Source organism: Bison bison, unplaced genomic scaffold (genome assembly GCF_000754665.1).
Source record: "Bison bison bison isolate TAMUID 2011002044 unplaced genomic scaffold, Bison_UMD1.0 scf7180017864228, whole genome shotgun sequence".
Taxonomy (NCBI): Eukaryota; Metazoa; Chordata; class Mammalia; order Artiodactyla; family Bovidae; genus Bison; species Bison bison.
Window position 1 is genome coordinate 1145299 of NW_011494800.1, and position 19640 is coordinate 1164938.

General features: G+C 42.6%; 1 protein-coding gene across 3 annotated transcripts in view; it reads left to right on the top strand.

The window, feature by feature from the left end:
• The window catches only part of ANXA3 (annexin A3), a 66334-nt gene that overhangs the window by 12530 nt on the left and 34164 nt on the right, over positions 1–19640 (top strand). The window contains exons 1-5 of one of the 3 annotated variants that reach the window (XM_010845899.1): positions 9898–9974; positions 10210–10238; positions 10322–10381; positions 16927–17021; positions 19522–19601. In XM_010845899.1, the coding sequence (XP_010844201.1) occupies positions 17012–17021; positions 19522–19601 (90 nt within the window). In that variant the 5' untranslated portion in view covers positions 9898–9974; positions 10210–10238; positions 10322–10381; positions 16927–17011. Of the gene's footprint in view, positions 1–9886; positions 9975–10209; positions 10382–16926; positions 17022–19521; positions 19602–19640 lie in introns of those variants that run through there. The other 2 variants (XM_010845898.1, XM_010845897.1) reach the window with 2 other exon arrangements.

The window sequence follows — 19640 nt, forward strand, 5'->3', positions numbered from 1 at the left end:
AGTCGTGACAGCCCCATGTGAACAGGATTTACAAAAGGTGAAGAGTGCATTTGTCAGATTTTTGAGATATGGCGTGGAGCTCTGAAAACTCTGGTAGAAAGCATTTTGTACTGAAAGGGCATGACAACGCACTCCAGTATTCTTGCCTGGAGAATTCCCTGGACAGAAGAGCCTGGTGGGCTACAAGTCCATGGGATCGCAAAGAGTGTGACACTACTGAGAGACTAACACTTTCACTTTCATTTATTCATGCCACAGATACTTACTAAGCATCTACTATGTGCCAGATACTCTTTTAACCTCTGCAGATCCAGCAGGGAAAGAGAAATAAAAAAGCCATGGAGCTTACATGCCTTTAACTTTCTTTTAAATGATTTTTTGTTTTATTAACCAGCAAACACTTTTAAGTCTTTTATGTCCCCTATGTCTTATTTATTTATTTATTTTTGGCTGGGCTGGATCTTCATTGCTAAGCATGGGCTTTCTCTAGTTGTGGCGAGTTGGGGCTACTCTCTGGTTGCACTGCATGGGCTTCTCATTGTGGAGGCTTCTCCTGTGGTGAAGCACGGACTGTAGGGGGCCTGGGCTCAGCAGTTGTGGCACACAGGCTTAGTTGCTCCGTGGCATGTGGGATCTTCCCAGACCAAGGATCAAACTTGTGTCTCTTGCATTAGCAGATGAATTCTTTACCACTGGACCATAAGAGAAGTCTGCCTCTGATTTTATTAGGGAAGACAGCTAGTAAATAAAAAATCAATTCAGTTCAGTTCAGTCGCTCAGTCGTGTCCAACTCTTTGTGACCCCATGAATCGCAGCATGCCAGGCCTCCCTGTCCTTCACCAGCTCCCGGAGTTCACTCAGACTCATGTCCATCGAGTCAGTGATGCCATCCAGCCATCTCATCCTCTGTCGTCCCCTTCTCCTCCTGCCCCCCATCCCTCCCAGCATCAGAGTCTTTTCCAATGAGTCAACTCTTCGCATGAGGTGGCCAAAGTATTGGAGTTTCAGCCTCAGCATCATTCCTTCCAAAGAAATCCCAGGGCTAATCTCCTTCAGAATGGACTGGTTGGATCTCCTTGCAGTCCAAGTGACTCTCAAGAGTCTTCTCCAACACCACAGTTCAAAAGCATCAATTCTTCGGTGCTCAGCTTTTTTATAAATGTGTAGTATATAAAGTCAGTTTTAACTACTCTGGAGAAGAGCTGAGGTAGAGCATGAGAGTGATGGGGTACATTATTTTCTGCTCAGGTATGTGAGCAGAAGTCAACATGGAGCCAGAGAGTGAACTGGGAGGATATTTGGGGGAAGAGCATCCAGGCAGAGGGAATAGCAGATGTAAAATTCTGAGGTGGAAGAGCAATAAGAAAACTCCCATGAAGTGACAAGATTTGGGGGAGCATAGAAGTTCTCTTTTTTGTTAATTCAGGGGCCCTCATGGGCCACGAAGACTCCCAGTAGTCCCCACAGGAACTGTTGGCGTTGCCGTTGCCTATGTTTGCATTTTCCCCAGTGGCTCCATGGTGAAGAATTTGCCTGCAATGCAGTAGAAGCAGCAGGGGATGAAAGTTTGGTCCCTTGGGTCAGGAAGATGCTCTGGAGAAGGAAATGGCAACCCACTCCAGTATTGCTTGGAAAATCCCAATCCATGGGGTTGCAGATTGGACACAACTGGGCAACTAAACAACAACAAAGATTTGCTTTGCATTAGGAAACTAAAAAATCTGTTGCAACTTGTTGTTGCCAATGTCACTTTCCAAATGTACGTGTACAAAACTCATAAAGTAATGCATTTTAACATCATATCATGTGGACATTAATGACCTTGGCCATCAGTGTAAGAAATCTTCTTCCCAGAATGTTATGAGCTGTAAATGTCTCTGATCTTAGTCCCATGGATTCCCATTGCCATAGAAGTGGAGTGGGAGGTGAGTGGGTGTCACCACTGTCCTCCTCCAGTTCTGCCAAGGCAGTCACCATTCCGCAGCCAAGGACTTACTTAAAAGATGTAGATGATGCCAGATTTCTCATTGCAGTGAGTCAAGTTCCCTATATCTTTCACAGTTACAGTGACAGTCCCTTAGGTGGAGGCATCTCCCCCGAAAGATGGTTGGATATGCACAGAGCTGAGGGTTTGACCAGAAGAGTCTTCAACTCTTTGTGGTCCTTGACCAAGAAGAGAATTTGATTGTGACGTCTTAGCTAAGTTAACCTCCTGATTTTGATTGTGGTCTAAAACGTTAATCCTCAGACACTGGGGATAGAAGACTCAAAAGAAGATGATTACAACTTATGTATAAGCTGTCACAAACAAGTAATGAAAGTGATGCTGAGAAAGAAGTTTGTGTTGATGCAGTCTTTTCAGGGCTGCAATGGTTCAAGCTCAATCCAGACAGCTGGGTCTGCTGCCTTTGACAGAGAAATGCTGAGTGCATGGAGAGACAGGAAGGAAGATACAGTAGAATCACTGGAAACATCCCAGGTGCACCAGGCATGAAAGACCTGGTGCCTAAAGAGGTCACTTACATAGTCCTGACATCTTCCAAATCTCCCAGGATATGGTGATCACTTTGGTTTCTGGGGTATCGATATTTGAAGGAAGCAACTTTATCAGGCAGCCAATTGTCTAGGGTAGACCTTGGAGAAAGTCTACCCCTTGGGATGTCACTGTTTTGCTTCTGTCTACTAACAGATAGATGGGGAAACCATGGAAACAGTGACAGACTTTATTTTGCGGGGCTCCAAAATCACTGCAGATGGTGAATGCAGCCACGAAATTAAAAGACGCTTGCTCCTTGGAAGAAAAGCTATGACAAACCTAGACAGCATATTAAAAAGCAGAGATGTTACTTTGCCAACAAAGGTCCATATAGTCAAAACTATGGTTTTTCTAGTAGTCATGTATGGATGTGAGAGTTGGACCATACAGAAGGCTGAACTCCAAAGAATTGATGCTTTTGAACTGTGGTGTTGGAGAAGACTCCTGAGAGTCCCTTGGACTGCAGAGAGATCAAGCAAGTCAATCCTAAAGGAAATCAATCCTGAATATTCATTAGAAGGACTGATGCTGAAGCTGAAGCTCCAATACTTTGGCCACCAGATTCGAAGAGCCGACTCGTTAGAAAGCCCCTGATGCTGGGAAAGATTGAAGACAGGAGAAGGGGGTGACAGAGGATGAGATGGTTAAATAGCATCACTGACTCAATGGACTTGGGTTTGAACAAGGTCCAGGAGATGATGGAGGACGGGAACCTGGCATGCTGCAATCCACGGGGTCACAAAGATTCAGACACGACTGAGCAACTAACACAAATCACTTGTTTGTCCCCATCTTCCCAAATTTCTGAATCACATTCATGTTTCTTCTCCAGTTCAACACCTTCCTTTGTTATCACATTCCAGTGCTCTATCTCTGGGACTCCCCCGATGAAATCAGAACAAGAAAAGCTGGCATGTATGGGTATTTTCTCATTTGAGTGATCACAGGAAGGAATGCAAACTCTTCCCTTGAACATCTTGGATGTACTGCAAACAAAGCCATAACGGAAGCCTTGGGACTTCCCTGGTGGTCCAGTGGCTGGGGCTCCATGCTCCCAACGCAGGGGGCCCTGGTTCTATCCCTGGTCGAGGATCTAGATCCCTCATGTCTCAACTAAGAGTCTGCAGGCCTCCAAAACATGCCACGTGCCGCAGTGAAGATTGAATATCTCACATGCCACAACTAACACCCAGCTCAGCCAAATAAACAAATGTTGTTGTTCAGTCACTAACTCATGTCCAACTCTGTGACCCCCATAGACTGCAGCACGCCAGGTTTCCCTGTCCTTCACCGTCTCCCGGAGCTTGCTCAAACTCATGTCCATTGAGTCAGTGATGCCATCCAACCATCTCATCCTCTGTCACCCTCCTCTCCTCACACCCTCATTTTTTCCCAGCATCAGGGTCTTTTCCAATGAGTCGGCTCTTCACATCAGGTGGCCAGAGTATTGGAGCTTCAGCTTCAGCATCAGTCCTTCCAGTGAATATTCAGCACTGATTTCCTTTAGGATTGACTGGTTTGATCTCCTTGCAGTCCAAGGGACTCTCGAGTCTTCTCCAGCACCACAATTCAAAAGCATCAATATTTTGGCACTCAAATACGGATCCGAGGACTTTTCTCCAGTAGCAGCCAGCGGGGGCTGCTCTCCAGTGCAGGGTGCGGGCTTCTCATTGCGGTGCTTTCTCTTGTGGAGCATGGGCTCTAGGGCAAGCGGGCTTCCGTAGTTTCAACTCCCGGGCTCCAGAGCACAGGCTTAATAGTTGTGGCGCACAGGCTTAGTTGCTCCAAGGTATGTGGGATCTTCCCGGACCGGGGATCAAACCCATGTCTCCTGCATTGGCATGTGGATTCTTTACCACTGGACTACCAGGGTATTTACCACTGGACCAGCAGTCACAAGTCCACTCCAGGGCCTTTAACTGTTAAGTTTCTTTGTTTTGGAAAACCACTTTTCCCTGGAAAATAGAATGAGAGGTTTTATATTTTAAAAGTTTTGATTGCTTTTATTTATTTTTTAGTCTACTTCATTGTAGCTTTTATTCTAAACCCTCATGACCCAGCAGACTCTTTCAACATTGGGCAGAGAGTGACCATTTCTCCCTGGCTCTTTGAGAGTTCCCAAGTCCTAGAGGCTTATAAGAGGCTTTGATTTGAAAGCTTAACTCTGGGACATGGCCTTTCCAGGGCTTTATAAAGTGATGGGTGCTCTGGCTTTGCCTCACTTTCAAAATGTACCTGCAGCAGCTGTTATTCTTGCTCTGGAGCATTTGGCTTTAAATATGTTCCCTGTCAAGAGGATTGGCACCCTGTGATTTTCTCTTTCACCCATTCTTCTGAGTATAAAAGTTTGACTTCTTGCAAACGCAGTGCCTTTTCATGAAGAAATAGATACGTTGACTTTTCTGAGTTAAGGACAGTCTGGCGTCTCTCAAGCGTAGTAGCAGACAGCTCCCCAGGACTGGCTTGGCCATGCCAGTGGCTTCAAGATGTCACGTGCTACAACCGACATGTGAAGGAGAGTTTTAGAGCATCATGGAAAATTAAGTAGGCATGAAGTAGATGCATCTAGCATTAGGAGCAAAGACTGACCACTTGCCAGTTTTGTGAACTTGGGCAACAGCTTCATCTTCATCTACAGATGGGATTTACTGATATTCTATCTGCCTTATCAGTTTACTGTGAGGCCTGAATGAGCTAATGCAGAAAACGTGCTTAGTAAATCGTGAGTAGCAGCAATTGTTATTAATGTTAAGAGCTGTTATTTCCTCCCTTTATTTAGACATTCCTTGCTGTAAATTTATTTTCCAACTGGTTTCAGGATCACGTTCCCTTTGGGGGCATCTGACGGTCAAGTTGGAGGGGGGAAAAATGCTTTAAAGGGATGTGGATGAAAATCTGATCAATCTTGATTAAAAATAAAAAGACTTTGCCGTGCATTCATGTGATGTCCTGCACTAGCACTGACACTTTGTTAGGGTAGTAGCGTTCATGGAAATAAGCTAAGTATTGATTAATAATTTAAATGTCAAAGAATTAAGCCTGCCGTGGAGCAGGCAATGCAAGCAGTTTTGTTTGGTTGTAAAAATGCCAACATTCCTGAAACAGTGAGCTCATCATCAAATTCTTCTTCCACGCCCGTAAAAGAATCTATGAATTGTTTGCTCGATTTTGTTTTGGTTTTCTGGGCAACTAAGAACGAAATAGGGCAGTGATTCTCAAACAAGTTAGAGCATTAAATCCTCTAGAGGGCTTGTGAAAACATGGACCCTGAATCTTCACACCAGAGTTGTTGATTCAGTAAGACGGGGGTGGGGCCTGAGAATTTGCATTTCTACCAAGTTCCCAGGCAAGGCTGATGCTGCTGATCCAGGAACTGCACTTTGAGAACCATTAATATGGAGCGTCCTGAGGCCTTACAACGTGGTGGAGACCTCAGGGCGATTTAGTCACCAGGAAGTGGGTTCCAATTCTGGGTCTGTCCTTAGTAGCAGAGAGCAGAGTTATGTCAAGCAAATAATCTCTCTGAGATCCAGTTTCTTCTTCTGTTTTTAAATGGAAATGATACAGCCTTCCCCCTCCCCTCATTAATGTCATCAGAAAACTTAAAGAAGATGTCTGTGAAGCACTTTGTTCCCTGCCTGACATACTTTAATTTAAGAGTCCATTAAGTTCTTTTACTGTAAGATGTTTTTCCATAAGTTGTGTTTTTATTTCTGAGTGTTTGGGGCAAGAAGCTCTGTCAGGTAAATATACTGCTCATTTAAATGACTGAAGCAGTCTGAAAGATTTCACTAAGATTCCATTTCAGAATGCCCATTTGTCATGCTGATATGTGTGTGTGTGTGTGTGTGTAGTTTTTCCTTTTAATTAAATTAGGTTTTTCCCGTTAAATTCTTATAAGAGTAGCAAGTTGCATAATGGATTGGGAATTTCATCCTTCTTAGTTTGTGCATTGGAATTTCAGCATATTTTCATGTGTTGGTAGCAGAGGGCAGTGAAAAGGTCACAGCTGGAATGAAAACCCTGAGTTTTCATAATTCATGGACAATTAGAGTCTGACTGAATTTAGTCTTTTTATTCAAAAGCAACCATGTGAGTATCTCCCTGACACAGAAGCACCAGTTGCTGTTCAGTCGCTCAGTCGTATCCGACTCTTTCAGACCCCGTGAACTGAAGCACACCAGGCTTCCCTGTTCTTCACCATCTCCCGGAGTTTGCTCAAACTCATGTCCATTGAGTCAATGATGCCATCCACCCATCTCATCCTCTGTCATCCCCTTCTCCTCCTGCCCTCAGACTTTCCCAGCATCAGGGTCTTTTCCAATGAGTCAGTTCTTCGCATCAGGTAGCCAAAGTATTGGAGCTTCAGCTTCAGCATCAATCCCTGCAATGAATATTCAGGATTGATTTCCTTTAGAATTGACTGGTTTAATCTCCTTGTTGTCCAAGGGACTCTCAAGCTTGTAAAACATGAAGTGTCTAACACCTCATTTCTAAAGACCATTATTTCATATGTCTAGAGTAGGGCCTGGTCATATGCATTTTAATCAACGAAAAATTAATCAGTCAATCTCTGAAAGAAGTGGAAAATTTTATTTAAGCCAGATTGAGGATTATGACCTGGGAAGAGGCTCTCAGAAAGCTTCAAGGACTGTTCTGCCCACGAGAAGTCAAAGCACAGGTGTGTTAAGTTTTTTGAGACAGAGAGCTAGCTGTTCCTTAAATGACGTATTATTATTGACAGTTCACACAGTCCACATCGGCAGGTACAGTGTTGCGTCACCATGACCTCTTCCAAGATCAAGGAGAAGAATGTTATCTTTAAGAAGCTGTCATGTTGGTATTGGGAGAATGTTGCTCTTTATGGCTGAGCAGGTATTCCTGCCGATGGGCAAGGTCTGTTCTGTGCATAATGAATTTACACGGTGCACAGTGTTGGGGAGAGAGGAGGCCAAAGGGCAGAGAAATTTTTATGTGTAAATTTTACTCATCTTGCCATAAAATGTGAATTTTATTTCACAGCAGAATCAGCCCAGGCGGTGCAGAGACTGCATTTTAAGACAGACAAGGAAAGGGCTGCAATGGTCAAGACAGATTTCAGATTCAGATTCTGCTGCTTAACCAGCTATGTGGACTTGAGCAAGTTCTCCAATCTTCTCCCCTTTCCCCCCGACAATTTGGCTGTTTCTTTTTAAATTTATTTTTAAATTAATATTTATTGGAGTATATTGCTTTACAATGTTGTGTTCCTTTCTCCTGTACAGCAAAGTGAAACAGCCATACATAAACATGAAAAGTGAAAGTGAAAGTGTTAGTTGCTCAGCCGTGTCCGACATTTTGCGACTTCACGGACTGTACCCAGCCAGGCTTCTCTGTCCATGGAATTCTCCAGACAAGAATACTGGAGTGGGCTGGCATTCCCTTCTCCAGGGGATCTTCCCGAGCTAAAGATGGAACCCATGTCTCCTGCATTGCAGGCGGACTTTCTGAGCCGCCGGGGAAGCCCCATACATATTCATATATGCCCTCTTTTCTGGATTTCCTTCCCACTTATAAATAGATCACCACAGAACACTGAGTAGAGTTCCCTGAGCTACACAGTAGGTTCTCATTATCGCCAGTTTTCTTAATTCTTGGTCTCTCATATGTGACATGGGTCATTCTTATTCATTGGGACCATTATACAGGTTATATAGTTAATGGATTTTAAAAATGCCTGGCATAGTGCCGGTCACAAAGCACTCAAAAGCTCCAATATTGTGATGGTTCTTCTAAAATGCCACACGGGAAAGGTGGACAGATAAGATAAACACAAAAGTTCACAAAGGACTAGAACTGAAATGAAGTCGATTGGCTGTGTGTTAATCCGTAAAATGCTTATTAAGTCTTGAAAAAAGAGAATTCTCCAAAGATTATGTTGAAGTGACTGATTCCTTAGAGGTGGTTTAGATTGAGTACATTCATGACTAGTTTCTAACTTGGTATAATCACTTTCCAAAAATTTTTATTTATTCATTTATTTGACTGCCCTGGGTCTTCACTGCTGTGTGGGCTTTCTCTAGTTGCAGCGCTCAGGCTGCTCAGTGCAGTGGCTTCCCTTTGGAGCACAGGCCCTAGGCCCACAGGCTTCAGTAGTTCTGGCTCATAGGCTCTAGAATGCAAGATCGGAGGTTGTGGCTGGTGGGCTTAGTTGCTCCATACCACATGGAATCTTTCCGAATCAGGATCCAATCTGTGTCCCCTGCGTTGGCTGGCAGATTCTTATCCTCTATACCACCAGGGAAGTCCTGTACTTACTTTTTTAGTATCAAAACTCTATTTTGGACACCTTAAGGTAAAATGATGTTGGATTGTATTGAAACAAATTACTCAGTCAAATCTACTGAATCAGCAGATTATAATTTTTTACTGTCAGTACATCAATTTTCCATTCACTTTCACATGACAAGATAATGTCCGTTGATGAAAATACTAAACACTTAAGGAGATCCTGAATGAAACATCGTAACACGAGACAACAGAGGCAGTATTATTCAGTAATAGGATGGGAAGATCAGTTTAGAAAGAAAGCAGTATTATTATAGACAGATTTTTATTCAGAGATTTAAGAAATGCCATAGAAGTACATGTTTACTTGGATTTTTCTCAATTTCTCTTAAGCAATTTTAAGAAACTTTATTCCTTCTATAGAATAGTCTTTCCCAGCTTACTGAAAAAAATTTAAATTATGTGCTTAAAATTATTATTATGGCATGTTTTCATTTCCATGCTGTTCCTGAAGATCTGTGTCGGTGGAGCCTTCAGAAGATAATTTATTCGCCACAATTGTACTTCCATTAAACAAAGCTTAAGAACAGACAGTCCTAATAGGGTTTTCATTTATGGATCCTTTGGGTAGGGTTCCCCAGGGAGGATGGTCAACATTAATTAAAACGTCTTGAGGCCTGTGAGCCACAATTACTTCGTGAGATGCAGTGAAGAGCTTTGAATAATCCCATGAAAACAGAGGATGCAGGAAATTCCTGCTTTCTCATCGCTTTCATGAAGATGCAGCTTTTAAGCAAATATTCTTCAGAGTTACCACAATTGACATAATTCATTGCTCTAGGGAACAAATGTTTTATATTTTCAATTTGTGACCCAGAAAAGGAGAGGCCTTTTATATGGGGTAGTTGTCATGTTGCCTGCGTATCCAAGCCAGGAGAGTCTTGAACCACCCCTGAAGTGATAAGAAGGTGTGCAAATTATGGCTTTGTTACGAGTTTCCAGTAGGCATATGGGAATATGCATATGTACTGTAAGTAAAGATGTCACTGTGAACTGGTGGGACTGTCGGTTATTTCTTTCTAGGTTGGAAAGCGAGGGACAATAAGAGATTATGCTGGCTTTAACCCATTGGTGGATGCTGAAGCGATTCGTAAGGCCATCAGAGGAATTGGTGAGTAATGCTTTACCATTTCTTTCTTACTGTTGAAGCAGATCAGGAATTTAAGCTAAAAGTGCGTGGGTTCAGGTTGCCTAAGTCGCCTTTTTTACTTAATTAGAGAAATTGTAAGGCACTTTAAAAACTTGTGAAGAGCAAAAGTATAGGGTACCCAGTCTACATATGTGTGTGTGTGTGTGTGTGTTTTCCCACGACAATCATATGAGGTGGAGACTTTTATTTTCTTCAGTTTACAGATGGGGGAACTGCAGCTCAGAGGTATTGAGTCATTTTCCTAGGGTCATACATGAGTGGCAGAGCTGGGATTCAAACCCGTGATTGAAATACCAGGTTTCTTCCAGCGTACTGTGCTTTCACAACACCAGGAGACTGTCAGTGGGGATAGGCATGACCTTGAAGAGGTATTTACGTTTTTATTTATTTGTTTTTATCTATGGCTGTGCTGGACCTTCGCTGCCGTGCACTGGCTTTCTCTCATGGTGGCGAGCCGGGGCCGCTCTGGTTGCAGCGGGAGGGCTTCTCATTACAGTGGCTTCTCTTGTGGAGCACAGGCTGTAGGGCACACGGGCTTTAGTAGTTGTGGGGCATGTTTCCCTGCAGCATGTGGGATCTTCCCAAACCAAGGACTGAACCAGTGACCCTGGCATTGCAAGGCGGATTCTTAAACCACTGGACCAGTGGGGAAGCCCAGGAACCCAGTTTTATCCAGTCTTAATATTTGCCATGTTTATTTCCTACTAAACACTACCATGGCTTCCCGGGTGGCGCTAGTGGTAAAGAACCCGCCTCCCGATGCGGGACACTGACTGAGCAACTAACACTCACTTCCAAACACCGCCATGACCATCACTGCTATCAACGGTCATCGTCATTACCACCGGAGTCATTACACACACGGTCCCTTCTGATTCTGTCTGAATCTCATTCCCACCCCATTCTCTAGAGATAAACACCATTCTAAATCAGAAATATATTTCCATGAAACTTTTAATTCTGTACTCCGTATGTACGTACATATTGTTTTGCATGGGCTCAAACAGTATAAATTGAAATCCTACAGCAGGTATTCTTCTGCAACTTATTTTTTATCCCTTAACATTATGTTTTTGAGATTTATCCATGTTGATATGTTTAGCTCTAGTTCATTAATTTTAACTGCAGAGTAGTCTATTGAATTACTATGTCGTAAGATGGAAATAGTGATGGAACTTTTAAATTGCCTACAATTCTTTTCTATTACAGTATAAAAGTACTGCACTGAAATAGTTGTGCTTATGTCTTTTGTGAATGTTTGCTAGCATCTCTCTAGAATATAAATTTACTAGAAATTTTGCCAAACCGCTCTCTCAAATGAATTTACAAATTAGCATTCCTACCAGCAATATGGTTTCCCAGGTGGCACAACAGTAAAAAATCCGCCAGGCAATGCAAGAGACACAGGTTCCATCCCTCGGTCAGGAAGATCCCCTGCAGAAGGAAATGGCAACCCACTCCAATATTCTTGCCTGGAAAATCCCGTGGACAGAGTATCCTGGTGGGCTGCAGTCCATGGGATCACAAAGAGTCAGACACAACTGAGCGACTGAGCACACACACGGCACCAGCAATGTATAAGACTTCCTCTTGCTCAGTATTCTCGTCCATACTTGCCATGATCATCCAATAGAGTGGGTCTAAAAATGTACCGCATTCTATTTCCTTCCTCTCTCTTATCCCTCATTACTGATGCAGTTAAGCATTTTTTCTTGTTTATTGGCTTCCTTTCCCATGAATTACTCCTCCATACCTTTTATCCATTTTTCAGTTGGGTTGTGTTCTTTGGCTCGGCAAGAAAGAATTTTTTAATTTATTTTTTAAAATAAATTATGGGTATGAAACATTTTTTTAAATTACAAGCTATGAAAACATCTTTTCTCAGAATGTGATTTCCTTTTCACATTGCCTACAGTAACTTTAATTGAATAGAAGTTTTAAATTTTAGTGAAATTAACTTTACCAATATTTTTTGTAATAACTTATACTTAGGGTCTTTTCTGTGCTGAGCACATAAAGATACCCTGCTGTATTTTCTCCCCCAGATTTTACAATCTTATTTTTCACATTGAGATCTTTAATCTTCCTGGAATAAATGTTTGTGAATGGCATTTAAATCTAATTTGATTTTATGTGGCTGTGCAATTGTCCCAGTGCAACCGATTGAAGAGTTCATCCTTTCCACACTGATTTGTAATGCCACCACTGTCTCATAAACTTTGCTATTTTTCTGCTCTCTGTTATATTCCATTGGTCTATTTGCCTCTCCCCATCTTTATACAACATTGTCATAACTACTATTATTATTTTATGGTGACACTGGTGTCTAGTAAAGCAGGAGTTTTTCTTCTTGGCTCCTTGCCCTCTCCTATAAATTTTAGGGTCAGTTTGTCAAGTTTCATGAATTATACTATTAAGGTTTTATATCAGTTTAATATTATTGTATTTCTGCCTGTTTAGGGTTTTTTTTTTTCTTTCTATTTTTAAATGAAAGTTATTTCTTTATCTACCTCTTAGTTTCCCTATTTCCACACAGTGTTGAATAGACTTTTCCATGAGGCTATTGTCAAACTGAATGAATTAATGGTCTTTAAATTCTCTCTGTTGTCTTTCTTCCTTTACATTATGTTTCTTCATAGGTTTGCAGACCCACTCTGAGGAGGTTTTCATTTGTAAAACCAAGTGTCGAGGTGGCATTTGCCTTAGGGACATGTGAGATCCAGCCTCTGAACCATTAGGCATCTTGGTTTAATTTCTGGTCTTGAGCATTTGCAGAAATAAGAGAGGAGAGATTGCCTGATGTACAACCTACATGTGATTGTGGGTGGTTAGTTCTCTCTGGAATCTAGGGGCATAAGGTATAGAGTTGCAGAGAAGGGGGTGGGAAATTAGACAAGAGACATGAGGCAAGAGCTGGTGGTGGTGGTTTTAGTCACTAAGTCATGTCCGACTCTTGCGACCCCATGGACAGAGGAGCCTGGCAGGCTACAGTCCATGGGATTCTCCAGCAAGAATACTCGAGTGGATTGCCATTTCCTTCTCCAGGGGATCTTCCTGACTCAGAAATCAAACCCAGTCTCCTGCGTCTTAGGCAGATTCTTTACCAACTAAGCTACAAGGGAAGCCCAAGCTAGGTCCGAATAAACTGGTACACAAGCTAAGGAGCTTAAGCTTCATCCTGAAGATTACAGAGAATCTTTAAGATTTCTATCAAGGAATTGATATGATCTGATGTGTTTTAAAAATTTAGTTAAGCAGAACTCTACAGTATGAATTATAATGGGATCAAGTTAAGGAGGCTATTGAAGTTTCCAGGTAAAATATGATGAATGCACAGTAGCAGAAAAGAGGACAAATTCAAGAGATTCAGTTGATTGCTACAACATAAAGAGTAGGGAAAAGAAAGGAGTATAGGATGACTTGAGCATCTTTGCTTGGATGACTGTATCTATTCAGTTCAGTTCAGTTCAGTTCAGTTGCTCAGTCGTGTCCGACTCTTTGCAACCCCATGAACTGCAGCACACCAGGCCTCCCTGTCCATCACCAACTCCCAGAGTTCACTCAAACTCATGTCCATTGAGTCGGTGATGCCATCCAACCATCTCATCCTGTCATCCCCTTTTCCTCCTGCCCCCAATCCCTCCCAGCATCGGAGTCTTTTCCAACAAGTCAACTCTTCGCATGAGGTGGCCAAAGTATTGGAGTTTCAGCTTTAGCATCATTCCTTCCAAAGAACACCCAGGGCTGATCTCCTTCAGAATGGACTGGTTGGATCTCCTTGTAGTCCAAGGGACTCTCAAGCGTCTTCTCCAACACCACAGTTCAAAAGCATCCATTCTTCAGCACTCAGCTTTCTTCACAATAGACTGTATCTGTTGTGGTATCATTGACAGGGAACATAGAATGAAAGACAAGTTAGAGAGGAAATAGAATAGAATGAATAAAATAGAATTAAATCCAGTGGAATTAATGCAAATAGAATCCAAATAGAATGAATGCACCCTGGAGCAGCTGAGTTTGAGACACTTGTAGTTAGAGGTGTTCAGTCATACACCGGTCCAGATGCCATGACAGGTCTGAGTTGATAATAAGATTCACAGAGCACAATGAGAATTTAATCTAACTTTGTTTCCTTAACTATACAGAGAATACAAGACCAGAGATCCACTGGGGCAGCATCTTCCACTGGGAGGCCCAGCAGCTAGTCAAATACAGTTTCTTTTGCCCCATCATTCGTGTAGAGTGTGCACCACTGCCATGGACAAATGGGACCAAGGCGTGTATGGATCATGCAGCATGGAGAAGATGAGCCTTGAGTTCCTGCTGATCTTTTATACCATTCTAGCCAACTCACAGCCCCCAACCCAGGGGTAGTCCTCTACCACAAAGGAGTAGACACAACTTCCAACAATATCTTAATACTTAATTACTAAGAAAATGGTGACGTAGAGGTCATTTTCATGCCAGGCACGCATCAACCCTTTCAGTTCAGTTCATTCGCTCAGTTGTGTCTGACTCTGCGACTCTATGGACTTCAACATGCCAGGCTGCCCTGTCCATCACCGACTCCCGGAGCCTATTCAAACTCATGTCCATCGAGTCAGTGATGCCATCCAACCATCTCATCCTCTGTTGTCCCCTTCTCCTCCTGCCTTCAATCTTTCCCAGCATCAGTCATTTCCAGTGAGTCAGTTCTTCGCATCACGGGGCCAAATTATTGGAGTTTCAGCTTCAACATCAGTCCTTCCAAAGAATATTCAGGACTGATTCCCTTTAGGATGGACTGGTTGGATCTCCTTGCAGTCCAAGGGACTCTCAAGAGTCTTCTCCAACACCACAGTTCAAAAGCATCAATTCTTGGGTCAGCTTTCTTTATAGTCCAACTCTCACATGATGCTGAAGCTGAAACTCCAGTACTTTGGCCACCTCATTCGAAGAGTTGACTCATTGGAAAAGACTCTGATGCTGGGAGGGATTAGGGGCAGGAGGAAAAGGCGATGACAGAGGTTGAGATGGCTGGATGGCATCACCGACTCGATGGACATGAGTTTGAGTGAACTCCGGGAGTTGGTGATGGACAGGGAGGCCTGGTGTGCTGCGATTCATGGGGTCGAAAAGATTCGGACACGACTGAGTGACTGAACTGAACTGAACCCACATCCATACATGACTACTGGAAAAACCAAAGCTTTGACTAAACAGACCTTTGTTGGCAAAGCAATGTCTCTGCTTTTTAATATGCTCTCTAGGTTGGTCATAACTTTTCTTCCGAGGAGCAAGCGTTTTTTACTTTCATGACTGTAGTCACCATCTGCAGTGATTTTGAAGCCCCCCAAAATAAAATCTGTCACTGTTTCCACTGTTTCCCCCTCTATTTGCCTTGAAGTGATGGGACCAGATGCAATGATCTTAGTTTTCTGAATGTTGAGTTTTAAACCAACTTTTTCACTCTCCTCTTTCACTTTCATCAAGAGGCTCTTTAGTTCTTCACTTTCTGCCATAAGTGTGGTGTCATCTGCATATCTGAAGTTATTGATATTTCTGCCAGCAATGTTGATTCCAGCTTGTGCTTCATCCAATCCAGCATTTCTCTTGATGTACTCTGCTGCTGCTGCTAAGTCGCTTCAGTCATGTCTGACTCTGTGCGACCCCATAGACAGCAGCCCACCAGGCTCCCCCCGTCCCTGGGATTCCCCAGGCAAGAACACTGGAGTGGGTTGCCATTTCCTTCTCCAGTGCATGAAAGTGAAAAGTGAAAGTGAAGTCGCTCAGTCATGTCCGACACTTCGAGACCGCACAGACTGCAGCCTACCAGGCTCCTCCGCCCATGGGATTTTCCAGGCAAGAGTACTGGAGTGGGTTGCCATTGCCTTCTCCTGATGTACTCTGCATATAAGTTAAATAAGCAGGGCGACAATACTTGATGTACTCCTTTTACTATTTGGAACCAGTCTCTTGTTCCATGTCCAGTTGTAGCTGTTGCTTCTTGACCTGCGTACAGATTTCTCAGGAGGCAGATCAGGTGGTCTGGTATTCCCATCTCTTTCAGAATTTTCCACAGTTTGTTGTGATCCACATAGTCAAAGGCTTTAGCATAGTCAATAAAGCAGAAGTAGATGTTTTTCTGGAACTCTCGCTTTTTCAGTGGTCCAGCAGATGTTGGCAATTTGATCTCTGGTTCCTCTGCCTTTTCTAAATCCAGCTTGAACGTCGGCCCTTTACTTGTACATAAAATGGGTAGTTAAGTATATGGGTCTGAAATGCCTGAAAAAGGTATGGACCAGTGAACATAGAAATACATGTTTTGGGTTAAAAGATTTGGATTAAGATTCAGATTCTTGCTGTGCCACTTAAAAGCTGCACGACTTTGGCAAATGAGGTGAGTTTTCTAAATGTTTACATCTTTATCTTTAGAACAGTGTAATCATACCTACTTCCCTGGGCAGTATTAACTATGACAATAAATAAAAGGTGCCTAGTGTGTGGTAGGTTCTCAATTAGCATCAGTTCCTTTTTTCTAGAGAGAAAAAATGACTTTGTATACCAAATATGGAGATAAGAGAAAGACAGAAGGTGAAATGACAGTAACTGAACCTCACAAGGATGAAAAAAACCTACTTCAAAAGCAGCGTGATCCTTGGGCTTCTTCCTCTGTCTGATGTATGGATAGGAATATTTGAGCCATGATGGCTTTCTTCCCCTAAAACTATCCAAATAAAGTTAATTTTCTTTCCTCAAAGCCAGAGAATCAAAGAAATAAAGATGCCAACCTGATAAGACCTGGAAATTAGAAATTAAAATGCCTTCCTCTCTGCATCTGTTTCAGACAGTTAATCATCTTTCTTTTGTTCATGACAGATATATTAAGCATATTTGGGTTGATGGTGAATACAATTATTTTCGTCTCATTTAGGGACCGATGAGAAAACACTGATCAGCATTCTGACTGAGAGGACAAATGCACAGCGGCAGCTGATTGCTAAGGAATATCAAGCACTATGTGGAAAGGTACGGTTTCCCTAACATAACAGGCAGTAATGAGCTAGTCACTGCTGGATCAGGGCTGCTCCCACATGATGATGCCCCCAGATCTTTGATTTCAGGCCAAGTGTAACAGAAAGTGCCCAGTACATCCAGTCAATAGCCCGGAATAGACGTGGTTTTGCCCTTAACTGTCTGAATGGCCTTGGACATGTTATTTGACCTTTATGGACCTCAGTTATCTTCACCATTGAATAAGAAGGGTTGCCTTGGATCATTGGCTCTAAATCAAGGATGATTTTGCTCCCCAGTGGCTATTTGGCAGCATCTCCAGACATGCTGATTGCCACAACTGGTGGGAGAGGGATGTTACTGGTACCTCATGGGACAAGATCAGAGAAGCTGCTCAACATCCTTCAATGCACGAGACAGTCCCCACAACAAAGAATCATCTGATCAGTTATCTGATAAGTCCTGTCTTAGGTGATCTTCAATTTCTCTTTCAGCTTTAATATATTTATGTAATTATAGAGTTTTTAATTCATTCAGTGAATGAAAACTTAGTAAACACCAGAAGTTTAATAAGAACTCTTCAGGAACATTTTGTGTGTCTTTTCCACCTAGTTTTTTGAGTGTTGCATTTTAGGCCAGCTTTTTCACTCTCCTCTTTCACCTTCGTCAAGAGGCTCTTTAGTTACTGTTCCCATGATGCCATTAGTTTGGTATCATCTGCATATCTGAGGTTATTGATATTTTTCCCAGCAATATTGATTCCAGCTTGTTTCTTGCATTCTTCTTTGCATTTCACATGATATACTCTGTACAGACTTTAAATAAGCAGGGTGACAATATACAGGCTTGACGTACTCCTTCCCCAAATTTGGAACCAGTCTGTTGTTCCACGTCTGGTACTAACTGTTGCTTCTTGAGCTGCATACAGGTTTCTTAGGAGGCAGGTAAGGTGGTCTGGTATTCCCATCTCTTTCAGAATTTTTCAGTTTGTTGTGATCCACACAGTCAAAGGCTTTAGCTTCATTTAGTCAATGAAGCAGAAGTAGATGGCTTTTGGAATTGTCTTGCTTTTTCTATGATCTCTTTAAGAAAATTAGCAGTGACCACAGGACTGGAAAAGATCCTCTCCTTTCCAGTTCATATCAGATTTGGCAATTTGAGCTCTGTTTCCTCTGCCTTTTCTAAATCCAGCTTGTACATCTGGACATTCTCGGTTCATATATTGTTGAAGCCTAGCTTGAAGGATTTTGAGCATTACTTGGCTAGCATGTGAAATGAACATAGTTGTGTGGTAGTTTGAGCATTCTTTGGCATTGCCTTTGTTTGGGATTGGAATGAAAACTGACCTTTTCTAGTCCTGTGGCCACTGCTGAGTTTTCCAAATTTGCTGGCATATTGAGTGCAGCACTTTCACAGCATCATCTTTACAGACTTGAAATAGGTTAGCTGGAATTCCATCACCTCCACTAGTTTTGATCGTGGTAATGCTTCCTAAGGTCCACTTGACTTCACACACCAGGGTGTCTGGCTCTAGGTGAGTGATCACATTATCGTGGTTATCTGGGTCATTAAGACCTTTTTTGTACAGTTCTTCTATGTATTCTTGCCACCTCTTCTTAATCTCTTCTGCTTCTGTTAGGTCCTTGCTGTTTCTGTCCTTTATTGTGCCCATCTTTGCATGAAATGTTCCGTTGGTATCTCTAATTTTCTTGAAGAGCTCTCTAGTCTTTCCGATTCTATTGTTTTCCTCTATTTCTTTGGATTGGTCAATTAAGAAGGCTTTCTTATCTCTCCTTGCTATTCTCTGGAACTCGGCATTCAGTTGGGTATATCTTTCCCTTTTTCCTTTGCCTTTTGCAAAGGGAAATGCTATAACGTAATTTTTATTTTTAAAAGATTATTTTAGCTGCCTGGATAATGAACTGGTAAGGGAAGAGTAGAAACACAACCCAGTCAGGCTATTGGATCCAGAATCAAGAGGGTGTCGTGACCAGCCACAGGCAGCCGAGGCGTCACCCAACAGTGTTCTCCCAGCCCACAGTTCCATTAAGACACCCTTCTCCGTGTTTCCTCTGTGTGTGTGCTCAGTTACTCAGTTGTGTCCAACTTTTTGTGACCCCACTGACTGTAGCCCACTAGGTTCCTCTGTCCATGGGATTTTCCTGGCAAAAATACTGGAGTGGGTTGCCATTTCTGCCTTCAGGGGACCTTCCCCACCCAGGGACTGAAACCGCATCTCCTGTAGTGCAGGCAGTTTCTTTACTCCAGAGCCATTGAGGAAGCACTGTGTTCCCTTTATCAGATATTTAATATATTATATTTAAATTTTATCTTTGACTATTTCTGTTTTTCCCTTTAGGTATAGTGTCCTAGGGGTAAGGATTGTGTCTAACTCATCATTAAGTGCCTGGCACAGTACCCAGTAAACACTTGTCAAATTAAAAGAATTGCCAAGCTTCTGGCCAAGGCAACATACCCATGTACAGGGAATGTGAACAATCCATTGGCCTTTCAGGATTTCCAAAACTCGGCGGAAGGATAGAGGGGAAGGATGACAATCACGCCTCACAGTGGGACGAAAGGAGAGCCTGTGAAGTAAGATCTGGTAGAGGACAGATGGGTTGGAGTGTAGCT